This window comes from Gadus morhua, chromosome 15, assembly GCF_902167405.1.
Source record: "Gadus morhua chromosome 15, gadMor3.0, whole genome shotgun sequence".
In the NCBI taxonomy this organism is placed as follows: domain Eukaryota; kingdom Metazoa; phylum Chordata; class Actinopteri; order Gadiformes; family Gadidae; genus Gadus; species Gadus morhua.
The window spans coordinates 9470723-9492774 of record NC_044062.1 but is presented as its reverse complement, the minus strand read 5'-3'; the positions used below and the strand labels follow the sequence as shown (position 1 = coordinate 9492774).

Genomic DNA, 22052 nt, shown 5'->3' with positions numbered 1-22052 from the left:
GACAAACAATAAAAAAAAACAATGTTAACCCTTATGTTTTTTTTCATGACGACCAATAAAAAACAACATGGTTACCCCTTATGTTTTTTTTCATGACAAACAATAAAAAAAAACAATGTTACCCCTTATGTTTTTTTTCATGACGACAAATAATAAACAAAAGTGTTACCCCTTATGTTTTTTTTTCATGACGACCAAAAAAAACAACAGTGTTACCCCTCGTGTTTTTTTACATGACGACCAATAAAAAACAACAGTGTAACCCCTTATGTTTTTTTTCATGACGACCGATAAAAAAACGAGTGTTACCCCTTATGTTTTTTTCCCATGATGACCAATAAAAAACAACAGTGTTACCCTTCACGTTTCATTTGGTAAAAACGACAGTGTTACCCCTTATGTTTTTTTCATGACGACCGATAAAAAACAACTGTGTTACCCCTTGTGTTTTTTTTCATGACGACCAATAAAAAACAACAGTGTTACCCCTTATGTTTTTTTCCCATGATGACCAATAAAAAACAACAGTGTTACCCCTTATGTTTTTTTCATGACGACCAATAAAAAACAACAGTGTTACCCCTTATGTTTTTTTTCCTGACGACCGATAAAAACGACAGTGTTACCCCTTATGTTTTTTTCCCATGATGACCAATAAAAAACAACAGTGTTACCCCTTATGTTTTTTTCATGACGACCGATAAAAAACAACAGTGTTACCCCTTATGTTTTTTTTCATGACGACCGATAAAAAACAACAGTGTTACCCCTTATGTTTTTTTCCCATGATGACCAATAAAAAACGACAGTGTTACCCTTCACGTTTCATTTGGTAAAAACGACAGTGTTACCCCTTATGTTTTTTTCATGACGACCGATAAAAAACAACAGTGTTACCCCTTGTGTTTTTTTTCATGACGACCAATAAAAAACAACAGTGTTACCCCTTATGTTTTTTTCCCATGATGACCAATAAAAAACAAGTGTTACCCCTTATGTTTTTTTCATGACGACCGATAAAAAACAACAGTGTTACCCCTTATGGTTTTTTTCATGACGACCGATAAAAAACAACAGTGTTATCCCTTGTGTTTTTCTACATGACGACAAATAAAAAACTACAGTGTTACCCCTTATGTTTTTTTTCATGACGACCGATAAAAAAACGACAGTGTTACCCCTTATGTTTTTTTCATGACGGCCGATAAAAAACAACAGTGTTACCCCTTATGTTTTTTTTCATGACGACCAATAAAAAAACGACAGTGTTACCCCTTATGTTTTTTTTCATGACGACCAATAAAAAACAAGACATCTTTTTAAGGTTTTATTGTCCAGACAGACATGGACAGGAGTCATCATCTCGAGGTTCATACATGCACAGAAATATACAGGATACCGAAGAACAACAAACAATCTTATCCAATCAGGGGGCGTATTTAAGCTCGGACAAGACCCTTGTGGAGGGAGGAGCTCATATCTCCAGCCAGGTGCGCTTCATGTGTTCGCGTGTTCATGTGTTCATGTGTGCTTCATGTGTTCACGTGTTGTCAAGATACAGGAAATCCAACGGCTTTGTTGTTTGTATTTTCACCGAAGATTGAACGTAAACTCTCTCCTTCTGCTTATGAACACATGAAACCTCCATCAGGGGGTGATTTGATGATCACATGAACCCTCCACCAGGGGGTGGTGTTGTGGTGATCATACAAATCAGGGGTCGGTGGTGTGGTGAACACATGAATTAGGGGCTGTTGTTGTGGTGAACACATGAATCAGGGGGTGGTGTTGTGGGGAACTTTGCCAAGCGGGTCAAAGCTGAGCTCTGTCACATCGAAGGCTTCCTGTTCAGCCACGGGGCCTTCTGATTGGCTGCCGGTCCTGAAGCGGTCCAGGGCCAATGAGATGAGGCGGACCCTCTGCTCCTCCAGGGGGAGGTCCGCCCAGCGTTGGCATGGCAACGTGGTGGAGTGGAGGAGGGGGTGGACGGTGGCCAGGAACACACTGGTGAACTCTGCCCTGAGGAACACAAGGTCCCTCTGCACACACAATCACACACACACACACACACACACACACACACACACACACACACACACACACACACACACACACACACACACACACACACACACACACACACACACACACACACACACATTAACACACACACACACACACACACATTAACACGCACACACACACACACACATTACATACACATTAACACACACACACACAAACACACACTGGTCCTACCTTGAGTGCGCGGCTCATGGCCTGCTCAGCATGGTGCCATGCACTCTGAAATAAGATAGAATATCAATATCAATAATAGTATACCATCCATAATACTAATATTGCAATAGTTTATTAATTATGAAATTATAAATATAATATTCATGACATGATACCATTATTCTGCTATGAGTGTAAACATATATATTTATATATATAAATAACTTAACATATATTATTATAAATATTAATAACTTTAAAATTAATAACCATAATATAGAAATAAAGTTGTTCAGCTGACTTTGAAAGCGTCCAAAAGATCGGTCTCGTCCAATAGGAGAGGGAAGCACGTTAAGACAGGATGACACATCAGATCTACCAATAGGGGAGAGTAGCTCGTTAAGACAAGATGACATCAGGTCTACAGATCAGAGGGAGATCGAGACAGAGAGAGAGAGAAATGAGAGCGAGACAGAGAAAGAAACAGAGACAGAGAGAGAGAGACAGAGACAGATAGATAAAGAGAGAGCGAGACAGAGAGAGAGAGAGAGAGGGAGAGAGAGAGACAGAGACAGAGAGGGAGAGTGAGAGTGAGAGCGAGAGAGAGAGAGAGAGAGAGAGAGAGAGAGAGAGAGAGAGAGAGAGAGAGGGACAGAGAGCCAGAGAGTGAGAGTGAGACAGAGAGTGAGACAGAGACAGAGAGAGAGAGGTACCTCTGCTCTGGGCCGTGGGTCTGCCCATCAGGGTCTGAGTGAGGATTTGTCTGAAGATCAGCAGGAGGTGGAGAACGTTGGAACAGTAGAGGAGACAGTCTGGAAGGAGACTACACACACACACACACACACACACACACACACACACACACACACACACACACACACACACACACACACACACACACACACACACACACACACACACACACACACACACACACATACCAAGGTAAGGTTTAACATAATGTGACAGCTTGTACAATCTGTAGTCCAGCTCCACTATTGAAGGTCAACTTCTTGAACCTTGTACACACAAAACGCAATCGCACACAAACACACACACACATACACACACACAAAACATACACGCACACACACCTGAGCTGGGCTCGGGTTCGCCTGCTGACTGACTTCAGCTTAAGGGTCAGTTTGGGCTGCGACCGGCTCTGAAGAACCTGGAACATACCTAGGAGAGGAGGAGAGGAGAGGAGAGGAGAGGAGAGAGGAGGAGAGGAGGAGAGGAGAGGAGAGGAGAGGAGAGGAGAGGAGAGAGGAGGAGAGGAGAGGAGAGGAGAGAGGAGGAGAGGAGGAGAGGAGAGGAGGAGAGAGGAGGAGAGGAGGAGGAAAGCAGAGGAGAGGAGAGAGAAGGAGAGGAGAGAGGAGGAGAGGAGGAGAACAGAGGAGAGGAGGAGGAGAGAAGAGTAGAGAGGAGGAGAGGAGAGAGGAGACATTTAAGGGTTCCAGCTAAGGCGGGAGGAGGTCAGCTTAGCTTTCGCTTGTCTGTCTTTAGCTGCTTTCTTACTTTTGCTTCCTGTCTGGACAGGAAGTTGGGACTCAAAGGGCGTTCCGCCGTGCACCGGCAGCTCATAGGTCCTACACATACACAAACGCGCACAAACACATACACACAGATAATTAAGGGAATAATTTACTAAAAGAACACCAGTAGCGGGTGTGTTACTGTACCAGTGTTTGTGTGTGCGTGTGTGTGTGTGTTACTGTACCAGTGTGCGTGTGTGTGTTTGTGTGTGTGTGATACTGTACCAGTGTGTGTGTGTGTGTGCGTGCGTGTGTGTTACTTTACCAGTGTATGTGTGTGTGTGTGTGTGTGTGTGTGTGTGTGTGTGTGTGAGTGTGTGTGTGTGTGCGTGTGTACCTCGCAGTAGTGTCTGACAGCTTGAGGTAGGTCCATCCACAGCTCAGCTCCCCTTTCTCTCCTGTTGACTGCATGGACATCAGAATAGAAATAAACACACTTAAATATCTCTAAATATGCTTTAATGTGCATGCATTTATTTAAATTACTAAATGTATTATGTGTGTGTTTTACGGTTCACGTGTGTGTGATTAACTGTGTGTGTGTTAGGTGTGTCTATATATTACATGTGTGTGTGTGCATGGGTGTGTGTTTGTGCATATTACGGTGTGTGTGTGTTACGGTGTGTGCATGTGTGTGTGTGTGTTACGGTGTGTGTGCGTGTGAACGTGACGAACGTGATGAGCTTAGCTACTCGCGGCCAATGCATTTCTACAATGTCCCCAGAAAAACCATCAGATCGCCACCCCCCCCCCCAACATCACATGTCGAAGTCACACATAGCACGAGACAGCCCTCCATCCCATAATTTATTTCCTGATTCAGAAGATGCGCCAAGTTAGGGCACAGTCTACGGCGTATTGCAGGTATGGTGCAATGCCAGGCAATTATCTCTTGGGACAAACAGGTTGCTCAATATGCGCAAGAGTTTCAGGAAGTATTCAAAACCCTTTGGAATGAGGCCATTTCCTCTTCTGCATTGAAGACTTTGGCTTAAGCAAAGTTTTGCCCTTTACTGCAGAAGTCAGAAACATGCATGTTTACATGGATGCAAAACAAAAGCACGCTTGTCAACAGCTCACAGAAGAACAAACCCCAAAGAACTGGAGAGACCGGGCTGGAGTTACGCTTGCCCAAATAATACTTTTCAACCGTAGGAGGGAGGGGTATCCAAAATGGAGTGGCTGCATTCAATGTCATAAATGATCCATTACATTCAGATGTGGCTGAAGCCCTGTCTGATCTGGAGAAAAAGCTCTGCGAACATTTTAAGAGCGGAAATCCGTGGGAAAAGGGATAGGAATGTGCCCATCCTTTTGATTCCTGCCATGCAAAATGCCATGGAATTGCTCAGTAAAACTTGTGCAGATTGTGGTGTATTCGAGAACAATGTTTATTTTTTCGCTTGTCCTGGACAGGAAACATTTCTGAGAGGCCATACATACATAAACAAGTATGCAAAGGAGAGCAATACGAAATACCCAGAGGGTATTTCTTCGACCAAGGTCCGAAAACATGTTACCACCCTGTCGACTATTTTGAATATGAAAGAAACCGAAATGGACCAGCTGGCAGGGTTCTTGGGCCATGACATCACGGTACATCGTAAATTTTATCGGCTACCAAAGGGTATGCTCCAGTTGGCAAAGGTAAGCAAGGTCCTGACGGCTCTGGAGTCAGGGTCATTAATGGATTTGAAAGGCCAAAATCTGGACCAAATTGAGATCAACCCAAATGGTAATGATAATGATCAATTTACTTTCTTCCTAATTTTCATTTACACATGGTCGGATGGCATTCTTAAATCATTGTTCACTATGTCTTTAGAAACTGTTCCTGAAGAGGATAGGGACCCAGATAGTGAAACGGAAGAGAACAACCTCTCAGCAGCGAGCAAGCGTGAGTAATCAAATGAACAAATGTGTGATATTTTCTGTCTTAGGTTCATGTTGCACCAAGTTTTCTAATTTTTGCCGGTATGTTTTGATTCAGGAACGACAAAGCAGAAGGCACGCAGGAATGGGGAATCTGCCTCACTTCTCAGAGAAAGTGATTAAATATGACTTCTGCAACAGAAACTTTCTGACCACAACGAGCAGAACAAGCAAGTGAATGGCTGTGGTTAAGGAGGAAACATACTTCGTGGTGCGTAAGCTAAGGTAAAGCCATCTGGCTGAGGTATTGCAGCTGTTTAGTTTGGTTTTTGCTTAGCGTGTTGGTGTGCTTGTAGGCTAATGTGTTGCGGTTAGGCCATTGTTTCAGCCTCACAGCAACGGGGGTGCATCATTCATAGGATATTGGAATGGTGTTAGGTTAGCTTTTAGGACCATGGTTTAGTCTTCATCAACGGAGCGGACCATGCCTAGGACGGTTAAGAGTACTTTGATGCATTAAATCTGGAAATGTGGTGGCAACATGGAGGGGGGTGACTCCAGGACGCTGGTGTCACTGTTATGTCTTCATGAGGTGTCGTGTGCCTAATTTAACGAAACATTGGCGAAAGAGGGTGCCCACTTGATAACCCCAATGACATGCTGCATACTGCGTACCGCTGTTGGATGGGCCATTTGTCTTGGGTTTGACCTTTGATTGGTAGCTTGCAAGCCTGCCCCCAGCTTGCTCGTTAGGTTAAATTGGGCAGGGGCTTCTGAATGTGTTCTTACCTTGGACTATGGCACAAGGGATTGTAACACTATATCCTGTGTATTAAGGAAAATGTGAATATTCAACAAAATGATTGCCCTGCTCTATGAAACATTACATTACATTACATTGTAACTTTCATGTCCTTTGTCTTCAACAGCCTATCGCAGGAGGAAACCCTGGACAAGGGAGGAGGTCGGCGCGGTCGAGAAAACACTGATGAAATGCATAAAATTGGGGAGGACGCCGGGTAACGTAGAATGCCTTAACACGATCAATGCTGGCTCTCAGAGAGAGAGCCAGCATGACAGTACGTTCAGGGGGGAATCAACTGAAAGTACTGTCATGAGACGATTGTTGTTTTTTTGACAGTGTGAATTTCAGTTTATATTTCTGAAAGATAAAGAGGTTTTGGTCACTGTAGGCTTACAGTGAGCTCTTTGAGACAGGGTAGCATTTTTGGTCATTTCAATTATTCTTTTCCAAAATTGAGAGTGTTGATTTTAATAAGCTCTTTTTCTGGTCAAAGAAAATTTGTGAAATGGCTATCCCTGTCTGCATTGACCGACAAAATTGGAAGTTCATACTTCTGCTGACTTTCAGGTGCAGAATGAATGCAAATGTTAAATAATTGTTGTTGATGTTTTCAGCTGTCTTTCTATAAAGATAAAGTTGTTTGACAAAGTTTCCAGTTGTAAGGCATTTTGTAAACGCTCAACCCTTGTAATCTTAGCTAGGAGACAGACAGACAGACAGACAGGCAGACAGACAGACAGACAGACAGACAGACAGACAGACAGACAGACAGACAGACAGACAGACAGACAGACAGACAGACAGACAGACAGACAGATAGATAGATAGATAGATACTGAATGTAGGAGTTAGTTATCTCTCTTGCATGCCTTGGTTGGCTCAGGCCAAATATAAAAAAAGTTCAAAGAGTTGTTCCGATTGTGGTTGGAAACCTTAATGAATCAATGAATGTTTTGATTCAACATTCAAGAGAGTATTTGTCACATATACAGTAGTATATGGAATATGAAATATTAATATATATCAGATAATATAATATCAGTTAATAGTAAACCAACAAACAAGACACCTACTAACAGCTTTGTGGCATTTTTGTTCTATTTTTGTAATATACACTAGCTTCAATCATCTCTTCATAACCACAGAAAAATCCTCAAAATATACATACTCAGGTTGGTCCCCAGATGGAACATTGCATCTTGATGACATAATTATGAATATGTAATTAGGGGCGGTGCCAGCAGTCCCCACTTTGACCACTTGACCATTGTCCCCAGTAGCTGGCTTGATGACAGGTGTCTGACTAACTCTGTGTGTAAACTGTGTTTTCTGCATTTCAACCGATAGGCCCCCTACTGGACCCCTATGTAATGACACTGTTCAACTCCCGCATTTCTAGCATGCTTAGAAAGGGGTGTACCCAGAGGTGACTATCATTAAATGCGTCCCAAGGAGGTAGCAAATGGGAGTATGTGTGTGTGCGTGTGTGTGTGTGTTACGGTGTGTGCGGGTGTGTGTGTGCCATGTGTGTGTGTGTGTGTGCCGTGTGTGTGTGTGTGTGTGTGTGTTACTGTGCGTGTGAAGGTGACTCCCAGCTCCAGCAGCAGGCCGAGCTCAGGAGAATCAGACGAGCAGCGCAGGAAACACTCTCCGTCCAGGAGGGTGGGGAGGTCCCCACTAACCTACGCACACACACACACACACACACACACACACACACACACACACACACACACACACACACACACACACACACACACACACACACACACACACACACACACACAGTGGAGGTTTGAGAGTCTGTTGGCGCCCTCGGCAAAAAAATCCTAGAGGGCCCTTTCAACCAACAGTATTAAAGGTTGGGTATGGGATTTTCGAAACGCCAGCAGGTTTTGAAAATGCACAACTCAATTGGTCCTACCCCCTCTCCTTCAACGCTGACTCTGACCCCACCCATTCCAAGTACATGGACGCGCAATCATGCACGAGCGCGAACACAGATGCGCGAGAGAGAGCCAGGCTAGCTAGGTTTGAGTCTAGGGTTGTCTTCTAGTGCTAGGTCCAAATGTGGATTAGCTAGTTAGCTAGCTCCAGTATCTACCGCAGGATAACAACAAACAGTAGCTTGCTCTGGGTCACGAGCTTTGAGTACGTGCACGAAGGGGTCACGCGCGGGGAGCGGGGGAGGGGGAGTGCAGTACGACAGTTTGATTGACGTACTTACTGTCCAATGCCACTCGGTGGTTCTGGAAATCATTGGCTGGAGTTTTTCGAGCCCTGCCCTTTCCACAGATGATGGACTTGTTTAATTTTCATATCAGTACTTCTAACTCAGTGGCTGTAAGTGGGTTAAGATAAGTATTTCAAGCAATTTTGCAAAAATGGCCAAAAAAGAGAATTCCATACCCAACCTTTAAGCCAGTGTCCATCCATGTGTGTTTACTTTGCAAATGCTGTTTAAATACCATGCCTAAGGCAAATTCTGCTATGTACTCACGTCAAAAGACATCGAATATTGCACTCCACTGACAAAGAGTCAGTGTCACATTAATTTGTTAGCACTATAGTGATACAAATATAGAACAATAAAACAAAAATATTGATATAAACATAGTCTTAAATGCAAACCTAATAGATGTGTGAAGTGACTTGGTATTAATTTCTCAAATTAGTTAGAGCAGTACTCTTGCAAAATACTTGCAATAGTTTTATAGTTTTCTTAGGTAATTAAACCCACATTACAATTCAAGTCAAAACCCTTAAAGGTGCTACAAATGAACATTAATATAACAGCAAACAAAATACAAATGCTGTTAACTGGCCTTTCCTAGGGCAAATGCGTTCCCTAGCTTAGGGGTGCCCACAATTTCTCGGCCTGTGAGCTACTTTCAAAAAGAGCAGGTCAAAAAGATCTACCTACATTAAATAATGCTAAACATACATTTAATTATATATACTGAGTACATACTCTGATGACTTGCACTGAATGGAGTGTACTGTACCGAGTCGGTCCGGACAGTAGCTGCTGGAAGCTATTATCAAGCAGGCTACCAAATGACCATAAGTGATGGTGGATCGGTATTTGGACTTACTAATAATCATGTGAGAAAAAGCTGACTGGCATGAAAGTAGAGCCAAATAATGCAGTCAAGGAGGTAGCACATTTCCTCAGGGTTGGACGTTTTTCCTTTGTGAGTAAGTTTCCAAATTGTTTATGAGCCCTGGACTCAATATCAGCTTGTACGTTCAAAATCTCATCTGCCACTGCAGACGGGTTCAGGTGAAACAGTGGGGCACATAAATAAGGTTTAGCACATAAATGTAGCGATTGGCTCTACTAAAGCTAAGTCTTGAACCGTTGGTCAAAGTCTGGCAGATCATCACGTCAAACAAGTGGTAAATGCCATAGGGATGACACACACACACACAAACACACACACACACACACACACACACACACACACACACACACACACACACACACACACACACACACACACACACACACACACACACACACACACACACACACACACACACACACACACACACACACACACACCCACCCACCAGTGGGCACTAACCCGGGCTGAGAAGGTCCATGTTTTGGGATTCTTGGGGTTGACGGTCGCTCTCACAGTGTGGATGTTACTCAGAACCTGAGGATGACATCATACTTAAACACATTACATCAGGCTGTAACACATCACATCATACTGTAATACATAGCATCATACTGTAACACATTAAACATCATACTGTAACACAATACAACATCACACTGTTATATATAGTGAGTCTGTGTGTGTGTGTGTGTGTGTGTGTGTGTGTGTGTGTGTGTGTGTCTTTGGTTTCTGTGTGTAATGTTGTGTTGTGTGTGTGTAGTGTTTTGCGTGTAGTAGGGTAGTGTTGTGTGTTGTGTGTGAGTGCGTTGTGGGTGCAGTAGGTCAGTGTTGTGTGTTTATGTTGTGTGTAAGTGCGTTGTGTGTGTAGTAGGGGAGTGTTGTATGTTTTTGTTGTGTGTGAGTGCGTTGCGGGTGTAGTCCGGCATTGTTGTGTGTTTGTCTTGTGTGTGAGTACGTTGTTGGTGTAGTAGGGCAGTGTTGTGTGTTTGTGTTGAGTACCTGGGAGCCGTCGAAGGCACAGAGGCGGACGTGGCGACTGAGCACGGCCACGCCCACTCCTGGCGGAGAGATCCGCCTGCAGCCGACCAGAGAGAAACACACACACACCGCCACCTGCCGGCCTCGCACCTGGGGGGATATATATACACACAGTGTTACCCACACCCAGTAGTCTAATTTGGGCCGCAATAGTATCATATCAAATAAAAAATAAATAAAAGCAAAAAGAGACAAACTCAACATCTGTGTTATTTTGTTTTTGGGTGAAACCCAGCAGTCTGTATAAAGGGCAGCTATGTGTGTAAGAGTGTGTGTGTGGGGGGGGGGAAATCTATTAATTGAATAGTATTATTAATAATATTAATAAAAAAAAAAAAATAGTAACAATTATAATAAACTAGTAGTATAAAGGCTCAGCACTGAGCCTTTCATTTTTGTTTTCATCTTTGGCCCATGGCATGCTACTTTATGGATGCTTTAATAAAGATATTAGTGGGCCCCTAGCACAGTATTTCAAGACGTTCCCGAAATTCAGCCGTGGTGCAGAATTACAGTCACTACCAAAGAATTACAGGATCTCTATATCTCAATTATATCATATTATAAATAGATATCTAGATCATATAATATATATAATCACGGCCCTAAGCTGTGTGCGCCTCCAGGCGATATTATGAATCTCAAGCGACTGCGTCAGGTGCTCTGACGTCTCTGGTTCTTCCACTTCCCGCTGCCAAGACACCACCGCCCCGCGGCGGTGGTGTCCTGGCAGCGGGGCTCCGGCAGGAGACTATCGCGGACAATTCCTTTCTCCTCCATGTCGTGGTTCAGTCTACTTCAGGGAGTCAAAGCCAAAGCTCCTTTTTCCCCCAATTCCTTCTCAACCATGGCTGAGATAACCCCACTACAGTCTCTTTGTGGAAATACCAGAGACGTCAGAGAACCCGACGTGTTATGCGCCATAACACCAACAGCAGAACGGTTATCCAAATAACAAAGAAGCGTACAACACTTGCGTTACAGTGTGTGTAATCACACACACACACACACACACACACACACACGTGGCGCTCGCACAGTCATAGCTCATTGTCTCATTGGCGGGCCAAATACTCTGGGCGGGCAAGGCAGAGAAAGGGGAGGTAACTTGGTCCCTTATGACGACGTATGGGGCCACATTCAAAATCAGCGTGCCTGAGCTTCCATTTTTTTTGAAAGGCAACGTTTTACACCAAACACAAGTTTTAGCCACTGGGGGACCATAGACAGGCTAGGGGAACTCTTATTAACGTTAGAAAACCTCATAAAGTGAGATTTTCATGCCATGGGACCTTTAAATGCTCTCTGAAAACTCCTGAGCTGACCCTTTACATTGCGTCATCAACATTCACATCAGTACCAGCAGTTTATAAGTAGTTTGTCAGTAATTGATATGTCATATTTTGGTTCTCAGAATTTACCAGATTGATGAATTTAAATGAAATCTATTCAAAATGTTCTCCCGGGGAGGCATTCCCCGGTACCCGCCTAGATGATTGCGAGTTCCCCACCATAGTCTCCGAAAATCCTGTGGGAAACACTGTATATATATACATATATATATATATATATATATATACACACATATAGAGTAGATCATCTCTCTCACCTCGCCTGTGTTCGGCTCCATGAAGATGTCTTTGAAGGCGAGCTGTGATTGGCTGAGCTCTGGCTGAATGAAACGGCTCCCTCTATAGGTGACCCCTGCAAACAACACACATTATATACACAGTATATACGTCTGTATATATATATTAGTGGTGGGCATAAATATTTTTTTTTAATCTAGATTAATTCCAAAATGAATCTAAATTAATCTAGATTAAAATGGCAAACGGCAAAAAATCTGTTTGTTTACCTTGACAGCGGTCAATTATACTGGGCAATGGTGATTTATCAAATATAATTCACCGCCGGAAGTTGTGAAGTGCCCATGCAAGTGAACGGAGCATAAAAAAAATAATTGACAGCTGGGAAGGCCCATGCAAGTGAATGGAGCAGTCTACAGCATTGAGAAGAGCCGTGTAATAATCCATAATAATGTAAGGTTTAGAAGTTAAATATTTGAAAGTTGTAGAATAAATTAAGATAATTTATATTGGAGTTAATTTGCTAGAAATGTACTTACAATTTTTAGTCAGTTAATCATTTACATATTTATGTTACACAATTATTACATATTTACATGTATACATATTTAACACAGTCAGGATATTCTGTTGAATCTGCCTCTCTGATTCCCTCACGTTTACCTCAGTCTAAATTCTAGCTTCTGATTGGTTAGTTCAGTCACGTGATGGGTCCGAACAAGGAAGTGTTTGAAAATAGATTAACGGCGATATTTTTTTTAGCGCGCGATAAAAGTTTCGTGTTAACGCAGCCGTTAACGCCGATAACGGCCCACCACATATATATATACACGTCTATACACTCACAGACGTGAGAGAGCCACACACACACACACTCAAACATCCATGTATCTATATCTGTGTCTATATCTATATGTGTGTGTATGTGAGTGTGTACTTCTGTGTGTGCCCACTGACAGACTGGGGGGACAGAGACCTTCCAGTGCCAGGCGGTTCAGGGTTGAGGGAGTGAATCCCGGCGGTATGGCTCCCATGGCCGATAACACATCCACCTAACACACAAACACACAAACAGTCAGTGTGTGTGTCTGTGTGTGTCTGTGTGTGCACGTGTGTGTATGTGTCTGTGTGTGTCTGTGCGTGCGTGCATGTGTGTGTATGTGTCGGTCAGTGTATAAATATTTTTTGTTTGTTTGTGTGACTGTGTGTGTATGTCTGTCAGTGCATGCATATTTTTTGTTTGTGTGACTGTGTGTGTGTGTTACCTCTGTGAGGGTCTTCCTGACCTTTGACCTGTGGGACTCTGAGGCACTAGAGAGAGAGTGTAACATTATGACCTGTAATTATAATTGTCCACCCTGCTGAGGTGAATAATTGTTTTATTTAGATAAACAAGATAACACTTTTTGCCGGGATTTATTGGTTTTTATTAGCGGTTTATTTGTTTTTATTAGTGTGAAGAGACGGCCGAGACAATTTTTCGAGTTTGAGATCTCAATCACGGGATATTGCCCAATATCCCGAGATAGCGAACAAATCAAATTGGTTTACGTGTAGCATTTATTAATCACCTTTATCTGGACATGATCACCTATATATTTATATACACGATATTATAATCCATAAGGGTGATCTCTCCATCAGAAGGTTACCTCGGTCCGGGTTCTTCATCACTCCCTTCTTCACTCTCGTTCTCGTCTGGGACCACCGACTGGAACACACAGCAGCTCAGACACCCATGTACAGATACGTATGTATATATACACATATATATAGGTTATCTAGGTTATTATATAGGTTAGACCTCCGACTGGAAGCACAGATACCAAGGTATATCAATTATACAGGTTATAACATTGGTGCTATAGCCTACCTTCAGATAGATAGAGCCTACCTTAAGATAGATAGAGCCTACCTTCAGATAGATAGAGCCTACCTTCAGATAGATAGAGCTTACCTTCAGATAGAAAGAGCCTACCTTTAGGTAGGTCCTCGGTACGAGTCCCCGGTTGCCCTTGCTGTCCTCTGCGAGCCACCACCCGTCTGGGGCCGTGCTGATGACCCTCAGCAGCTCTCCCCTCTGGAGGACAGCGGTATTACATGAGTTATACGTTAAGGAGGTGTCCTTATATATTACATAACTTGTAGGGTGAGGGTTAGTCTCCAACCCTAGAGACGTAGAGAGTCACGTACGGCCAGGGCAGCCGAACAACCGTGTCCAAAAGATTAATATTCAAGGGCTTTGACAAATGATTACGTTGTAAAAAGTGAAACACACAAACATATCTTCCAGTGATGGCCAGGTGCCGAAGAGAGCTCAGCTTCTACTGATTCAACGACTCAGAACACCACATTCTACTCTAAACCTACATAAGTCGTGCATCAGATATGAAATAACAATCTGAAAATTTGTCACAAAAACTCTCTGGACAGATAGTGTTGTGTCCCTGGACAGATATGGTTGTGTACCTGGACAGACAGTGTTGTGTACCTGGACACACAGTGTTGTGTACCTGGACAGATATGGTTGTGTACCTGGACAGACAGTGTTGTGTACCTGGACAGAAAGATCTCCTGGCTCCTCCCCTCTGATGTCACTCAGGACGCTATAAGCTCTCGGCTCGGAGGATTCAACAGAAGCATCATCCTCTTCGTCATCCTCTTCATCGTCGTCTTCATCGTCCTCATCACCCTCTTCATCATCCTCTTCACTGTCTTCTTCCTGACTGTCGCTGTGGATCCAAGGCAACGGTTTTAATTCACTGAGTGCTTTTTACTGCACTATTAACCTGACAACAACATCTCCAACATGTCACCAACAACCTCACCGACATGTCCCCAACATTTAACAGACTTATCACCAACATGTCCCCAACAACATCTCCAGCATGTCACCAACAACCTCACCAACATACCACCAACATGTAACAGACTTATCACCAACATATCATCGACATGTCCCCAGAGGCTGGCCCCAGAGGCTGGCCCCAGAGGCTGGCCCCAGAGGCTGGCCCCAGAGGCTGGCCCTAGAGGCTGGCCCCAGAGGCCCCAGAGGCTGGCCCCAGAGGCTGGCCCCAGAGGCTGGCCCCAGAGGCCCTAGAGGCTGGCCCTAGAGGCTGGCCCCAGAGGCTGGCCCCAGAGGCCCCAGAGGCTGGCCCCAGAGGCCCTAGAGGCTGGCCCCAGAGGCTGGCCCCAGAGGCCCTAGAGGCTGGCCCTAGAGGCTGGCCCCAGAGGCCCTAGAGGCTGGCCCCAGAGGCTGGCCCTAGAGGCTGGCCCCAGAGGCTGGCCCCAGAGGCTGGCCCTAGAGGCTGGCCCCAGAGGCCCTAGAGGCTGGCCCCAGAGGCCCTAGAGGCTGGCCCCAGAGGCCCTAGAGGCTGGCCCCAGAGGCTGGCCCTAGAGGCTGGCCCTAGAGGCTGGCCCCAGAGGCCCTAGAGGCTGGCCCCAGAGGCTGGCCCCAGAGGCTGGCCCCAGAAGCCCGGGGAGGAGCAGCGGTCTTACTCCTGGCCGGGCGCTGGGGTGGAGAGCTGCAGCGCGAGGCCGTCCAAACGCTCCATCAGCCCCCGGACACGGAGGCACTCCTCCTCTCTCCTCTGATCATAGTCCTCCACCGGACCGCTCCCCTCCACCTGGGAGAGGAGGAGCAGAGGAGAGAGGAGAGAGGAGAGAGGAGGAGCAGAGGAGAGAGGAGAGAGGAGGAGCAGAGGAGAGAGGAGGAGCAGAGGAGAGAGGAGAGGAGAGAGGAGAGAGGAGAGAGGAGAGAGGAGAGAGGAGAGAGGAGGAGCAGAGGAGGGAAGAGGAGAGAGGAGGAGCAGAGGAGAGAGGAGGAGCAGAGGAGAGAGGAGGAGAGAGGAGAGAGGAGAGAGGAGGAGCAGAGGAGAGAGGAGGAGCAGAGGAGAGAGGAGGAGAGAGGAGAGAGGAGAGAGGAGAGAGGAGAGAGGAGGAGCAGAGGAGGGAAGAGGAGAGAGGAGAGAGGAGGAGAGAGGAGGAGCAGAGGAGCAGAGGAGAGAGGAGAGAGGAGGAGCAGAGGAGAGAGGAGGAGTAGAGGAGCAGAGGAGGGAAGAGGTGTAGAGGAGGAGACGGTATAGACGTATAGAGATGTATATCCAGGGTTTATATTAAGACAGTATAGACAGTATTAAGAGTGTATATAGACTGTATAAACAGGGTATATAGACAGTATTAAGAGTGTATATAGACTGTATAAACAGGGTATATAGACAGTATTAAGAGTGTATATAGACTGTATAAACAGGGTATATAGACAGTATTAAGAGTGTATATAGACTGTATAAACAGGGTACATAGACAGTATTAAGTGTGCATGAGACAGAGGTCAGTGGAGATGGCACCTTGCTGAGGTTGTTGAGGGCAGAGAGGGTTTTCTCCGCTAAACTCCTCAGATTCTGACATCTGGAAATAAATACATTTTCAGTGAATAAAGAGACTTGAATTAAGTCATAAAGAGACTTATAGAAATGAATAGAGAATTATTATTATTGATTGAATTGTATATCATATGTCTAAATAAATAAACATGCTTCTATATAAATATATATAGCTGTATCTATAGTTGAATTACCTCAGTCGTACATCCTGGCTATTCCCACATCCAGGAACGTCCTTTGCCAGAAGGTCCACCTGTTGTCAAAGTCAAAGTGTGTTTATTGTTGCATGTACCAAATTGCTTCAGCACAGCAAAATTCTTACGACTTGGCAAGCATCATTCATCTACGCAGTAGACGTCATACATATAACAAAAATAACATAAAACTCTATAACACTATGACAGTAACAAACTGTATCAAACTGGTCACTTAGCTATCTGAAAATTAAGTACTCATTTTACCGTTGAACTATTGAGCAACTTTATGACTGTCTACCTTAATTGTTTTAAACTACTGTTTAAATGTAAGTTTTTTAACTATTGTGTAACTTTAATGTTTTAAACTAGTAAAGTTATAGTAAATAGTGTAGTAGTGTAACTATCCTATAGCTTATACGATAGCAAACTAATAGTTATGATAATAGTCTCTCTATTATCTATAATTATGATAATAGTCTGTGTATTATCTATTCTATATTATCTTGTTTCTATTTGGTATATATCTGTACCTGTGTTGTGATGACGTCAGCCTCTCTCCGGATGAGAGCGAGGCTCTCCAAACCTTTTCTTTTTGGCGCCATTTTCCGGTCAAACTACGGAAGGTTTTAATCCACGGAGTACGATGATCACATCAGTGAGGCGTACTGGTAGCTGCCAGAAGCAAACTATGAGTATTATTTGTAGCATTAACTTATAAAAGGAGGTCATCTGTGAGACGCGTCCTCTGGTCGCTAGGCACCGCTTCTGTTTCTTTTTATTCGGCAATAATAAGGTGGAGTTACTGATCCCTCTGTATGCACTGCCCACTGGTGGACTTAGTAGGAACTACTAGTGTTATATACTGCCCCCTGGTAGACAGTAGGTACTAATGTTTAACTGAACACGAAAAAAATACGCGTCATCAGTCTGTTAAACCACGCCCCTTGTGGGTGGATCTTGCTATAAATATGGAGTGTGTGGGTGGAGCTACAGTCAGCTGTCATGGCGGCGCCCGTCGTTGTTGTGCAAGGCGCGAGCCGAGGTCTCGGACTTGAATTTTGCAAACAATTACTGAAGTGGAAAACCCCCGCCGTGGTCATAGCAACATGTCGCCACCCGGACGCCTGCCAGGAACTCCAGGCCCTGGCGGCCCGGGGCCCCGGGACCGGGACCGGGACCCTGTCCCTCCTCCAGCTGGACGTGGACCGCGAGGACGACGTGCGCGGCGCCGCGGAGCGCGTGGCCGCGCTGTTCGGCGGTGTGGACCTGATGATCAACTGCTCCGCGATGCTGCATCCTTCCGGTCGAGGGGAGACAAGCCTGCGGAACGTGTCCGCACAGGTAATGCCCGATGCCCGCTGAACTGACCTGAGGTGGGCGTGGCTTCTCAACATCACCTGAAATGAAGTGGGCGTGGCTTCTTAACATCACCTGCTGAACCTCTGGTTCGAGGACGACAGATCACCACCATCATTGCTGACCGTTCATTTAAACCTTCCTGCCCAAGCTACTGACTCCACCATTGAAAACCCTGTATTCTGGTGACGTCAGTGGTTTTGATGTTCCTCCTCACTGGAGTCACTTCTTCAGACTGGGACTTCTTGTCTGTGAGGATGGGGGTTCTCTTCAACCAGTGAGCTTGATTGGCTGTGGGGCTCTGGGTTTGGGCTGCGGGGCTCTTGGTTGTGATTGGCTGTGGAGCTCTGGGTTCGGATTGGCTGTGGGGCTCCACTGGTTCCGTTGACCCCAGCTGGGGGTCAAACACGCAGCCAACGGTCCTGAGCCTCGAGGTCCTCTTTAACCTCCGCCTCCTCCTCTCTGGAGCAGCAACCCGCTGGTCCTGAGTGAGGTCGTCTGCCTTCCTTAGACTAAGGCCCAATCCCATTTCTACCCCTTACCCCCTCCCCCTTGTTTTGAAGGGGGAAGGGGAAGGGGTAGAAATGGGATTGGGCCCTTAGAGCGTTTCCTCGAGGAGTGTTTCCTCGAGGAGTGTGTGTCCCCGAGGAGTGTGTGTCCTCGTGGAGTTTTTGTCCTTGTGGAGTGTGTCCTTATGGAGTGTGTCCTTGTCTGCAGGGCGTCATGGCGACGGTCTCCACCAACACGGTGGGGCCCCTCCTCATGGCCAAGTACTTCAGCCCCCTACTGATGAAAGGGGGGGGGGCCTTCGGGGCCCAGCCCCCCGAGAGGAGCCAGCAGCACAGGGGGCTCCTGGTCAACATGACGGCCCGGGTGGGCTCCATCGGGGACAACGGTAGGGCCTCACGCCAGTTATTAACTGTTATTGATATGTCAGTGTTTCCCCTAGAATTTTTTTTAGGCCCGGTGGTAAGAGCTGATAGTGTGATTTGTTATACATTTTTCACGGGATGCTAGAGTATTTGTTGGTTATTTCCATATAAAACACTTGCTTAGCCATCACAAGTTGATAATGATTCAACACTGACAAGTGTTGGGAGGAGATAATGATCTCCTCCCTCTGCCCCTCTGACGTGTTCCTCCACACCTGTCACTCGCCCTTCTTCCCCACCTGTACTCTCGTTTGGCACCGTGTTTAGGAAGAACCTTGAAATACCTTTTTGTCCTTCATCCCTTTTACGTTTTTTTGGTGGTGCCATGCTAATGATGATATAACTTAATGCTGTCAGATTGTCCGTTATGATGGGGCATCATCTGCGCACGCGCGACACCGCATTTATTTTTTATTTTTTTTATTTTTTTCTCTTCTTAATTATTATTTTTTTTTTTGGCCAGTTGTTGGCCTGGCGGGGGCGCTCGTTGGCCTGGCGGCCCGCCAGGCCTGAACAATGGTAGGGGAAACACTATGTTATTAACTGTTATGTTAACCCGGTTGGCTCCATCGGGGACAACGGTAGGGCCTAATGCTACTTTTATTTGCATGTTATTAACTGTGGGGTGATAATGTAAAGATAATGATGACAATTTAATGATGACGACAATGTGTTTCAGCTCTAAAAGATAATGATGATAATGTAATGATGGTAATGTGTTCCAGCTCTCGGGGGCTGGTACAGCTACAGACTCTCTAAAGCTGCTCTGAACATGGTGACCAAAACACTGTCAGTTGAGCTGGGAAGGAGTTCAAACAACAAGGTGACACACACACACACACACGTTACCTCTTTCAGGGTCTTCCTGACCTTTGAGACTCTGAGGCACTAGAGAGACACTCTGTCACATTATAACAGTTTTGTGTGTGTGCGTGCAGGTGGTGTGTGTGTCCCTCCATCCGGGCACCGTGGCCACCGACCTCTCCGCCCCGTACCACCGCGGGGTCCCGGCCGACCGGCTCTTCAGCCCGCAGCACTCGGTGTCTCTGCTGCTGGCCCTCATCCAGACCCTCAGCATGGAGCACACGGGGGGCGCCTACAGCTGGGACGGGGCCCCTATCCCCTGGTAGAACCACCTACAGCTGGGACAGGGCCCCTATCCCCTGGTAGAGCCACCTTCAGCTGGGACGGGGCCCCTATCCCCTGGTAGAACCACCTACAGCTTGGACGGGGCCCCTATCCCCTGGTAGAACCACCTACAGTTGGGACGGGGCCCCTATCCCCTGGTAGAACCACCTACAGCTGGGACGGGGCCCCTATCCCCTGGTAGAACCACCTTCAGCTGGTACGGGGCCCCTCTGCCCTGGTAGAACCACCTACAGCTGGGACAGGGTCCCTATGCCCTGGTAGAACCACCCTCAGCTGGGACGGGGCCCCTCTGCCCTGGTAGAACCACCTACAGCTGGGACAGGGTCCCTATGCCCTGGTAGAACCACCTACAGCTGGGACAGGGCCCCTATCCCCTGGAAGAACCGCCTACAGCCGGCTAGAACCGGCAACAAACAACACAGAACCTCTGCTCTATATATATTTATATGTATATGTGTGTATATATTATATCTATGTATATGTGTGTATCTATCTATACTTTTTGTTCCAACCACTCTGTAATGAGATGCATATCTGTTAATAAACTCCTAGCTGGAAGTCACTTCTTACTCACTAGTACTACTCTAGTTCCTTATTACTTACTAGTACTCTGGTCACTTATTACTCACTAGTATTCCTCTATAGTCACTTCTTACTCACTTGTTCTCCTCTAGTCACTTATTACACACAGGTACGCATGTATAGCCTCAATATAATGTTGGTGCACAAAATTATCAGTGCTTATAATAAATTAGTGTATATTCATGTCTATGATAATACTCAATAATTGGTTATATTAGCAATTGTTAATATCACTATAAACAATAGCGATATTCAATGACTAGTCTTTCATTTTGAGGATTTATTTTATTAGAGAAAAAGTAACAACTTAAAGACCACGGGACGATCATGCTGCCATGACGAGGGTTGGCTGACAGAGCCTGGGGGGGCTCATGAGACCTGGGACAATCTCAGCAGCTCCCTGAAGGGCAGTCCAAGGGGGGCAAACGACATCAACATGTTACCTACACGGGCTCGCTCTAATGGGGGGGGGGGGGGGGAGAGACAGAGAGAGAGACGCACATATTACAATTAAAGTAATGATAGTAGAGATATGTGTTTCCAGAAGACACTTTGTTATTGGTGTGTGTGTGTGTGTGTGTGTGTGTGTACCTTCTACTGAGGCCAGGGGCATGCTGGGTAATGCCCTGTAGACCAGGTAACAGGCCAGCATGCTGTTCTGAGTGGCTGAGACCTCCCCCTTCCTCAGGTAGGACCCCAGCACACACCTGTTATCTACACACAATACACACCTGTTAACTACACACAATACACACACCTGTTGTCTGCACACAATACACACACCTGTTGTCTGCACACAATACACACACCTGTTGTCTGCACACAATACACACACCTGTTGTCTGCACACAATACACACACCTGTTGTCTGCACACAATACAGACACAAAGGCCCCGTCCACACGAAGCCGAAACCGTTCCGGTTTCGATCTATCCGGTTTCGGAGTATCTCCGTAAAGACGGAGTCAAGCGAAACCGGGTAGATCTGTAGAAACGCTGTAGTACACATGCCAGGCCCATAAGGGGCGCTGCTTCTGTTACAGAAATCCAGAAGAAGATTAAATAAGAAGAGGCGAGCATGCGCATAAAGGCTGCCCCCCGAACCACTAACAACACAAACAAACAGTCAGTCAACAGTCTCAATAAATAATGGCTTAGCAACCCGACAAGGGACATGATCTGCTGCAGAACGATTACAAGCCTGTAGTCCGCCATCATCTTTTTTGTTGTGAGTTCTTTGACTCCG

At 45.6% G+C, this 22052-nt stretch overlaps 3 protein-coding genes across 6 annotated transcripts in view; 1 reads left to right on the top strand and 2 right to left on the bottom strand.

Annotated features, from left to right (window-relative positions):
* Positions 1-1314: 1314 nt before the first annotated feature.
* On the bottom strand, positions 1315-17666 carry nphp1 (nephronophthisis 1). Of its 3 annotated transcripts, none has more exons than XM_030378701.1 (20): positions 17318-17666; positions 16785-16843; positions 16555-16615; positions 15704-15831; positions 14763-14937; positions 14184-14285; positions 13858-13916; positions 13471-13516; positions 13182-13257; positions 12226-12320; positions 10578-10706; positions 10038-10112; positions 8022-8132; positions 4111-4178; positions 3757-3827; positions 3333-3420; positions 2952-3061; positions 2540-2613; positions 2260-2304; positions 1315-2039 (listed from the first exon to the last, which is right to left on the bottom strand). In XM_030378701.1, the coding sequence occupies exons 1-20, from the start codon at positions 17387-17389 to the stop codon at positions 1776-1778; spliced, it is 1908 nt and encodes a 635-aa protein (XP_030234561.1). In that variant the 5' UTR covers positions 17390-17666; the 3' UTR covers positions 1315-1775. The 3 variants fall into 3 exon arrangements, with proteins under 3 accessions (XP_030234561.1, XP_030234562.1, XP_030234563.1); XM_030378702.1 differs by having other exon boundaries at positions 14763-14931; XM_030378703.1 differs by lacking the exon at positions 2540-2613 and having other exon boundaries at positions 1757-2039.
* A 94-nt stretch (positions 17667-17760) lies between these two features.
* zgc:65997 (SDR family oxidoreductase) lies at positions 17761-20793 on the top strand. The gene is made up of 4 exons (XM_030378758.1): positions 17761-18128; positions 18861-19038; positions 19801-19898; positions 20014-20793. Exons 1-4 carry the CDS (start codon positions 17790-17792, stop codon positions 20203-20205), a joined length of 807 nt encoding a protein of 268 aa, XP_030234618.1. The 5' UTR covers positions 17761-17789; the 3' UTR covers positions 20206-20793.
* A 282-nt stretch (positions 20794-21075) lies between these two features.
* anapc1 (anaphase promoting complex subunit 1) overlaps positions 21076-22052 on the bottom strand; it is a 35109-nt gene continuing 34132 nt past the window's right edge. For both annotated transcript variants that reach the window (XM_030378619.1, XM_030378620.1), the window contains exons 52-53: positions 21398-21520; positions 21076-21264 (exon numbers count right to left, since the gene is read on the bottom strand). In XM_030378619.1, the coding sequence (XP_030234479.1) occupies positions 21176-21264; positions 21398-21520 (212 nt within the window). In that variant the 3' untranslated portion in view covers positions 21076-21175. The remainder of the gene's footprint in view (positions 21265-21397; positions 21521-22052) is intronic.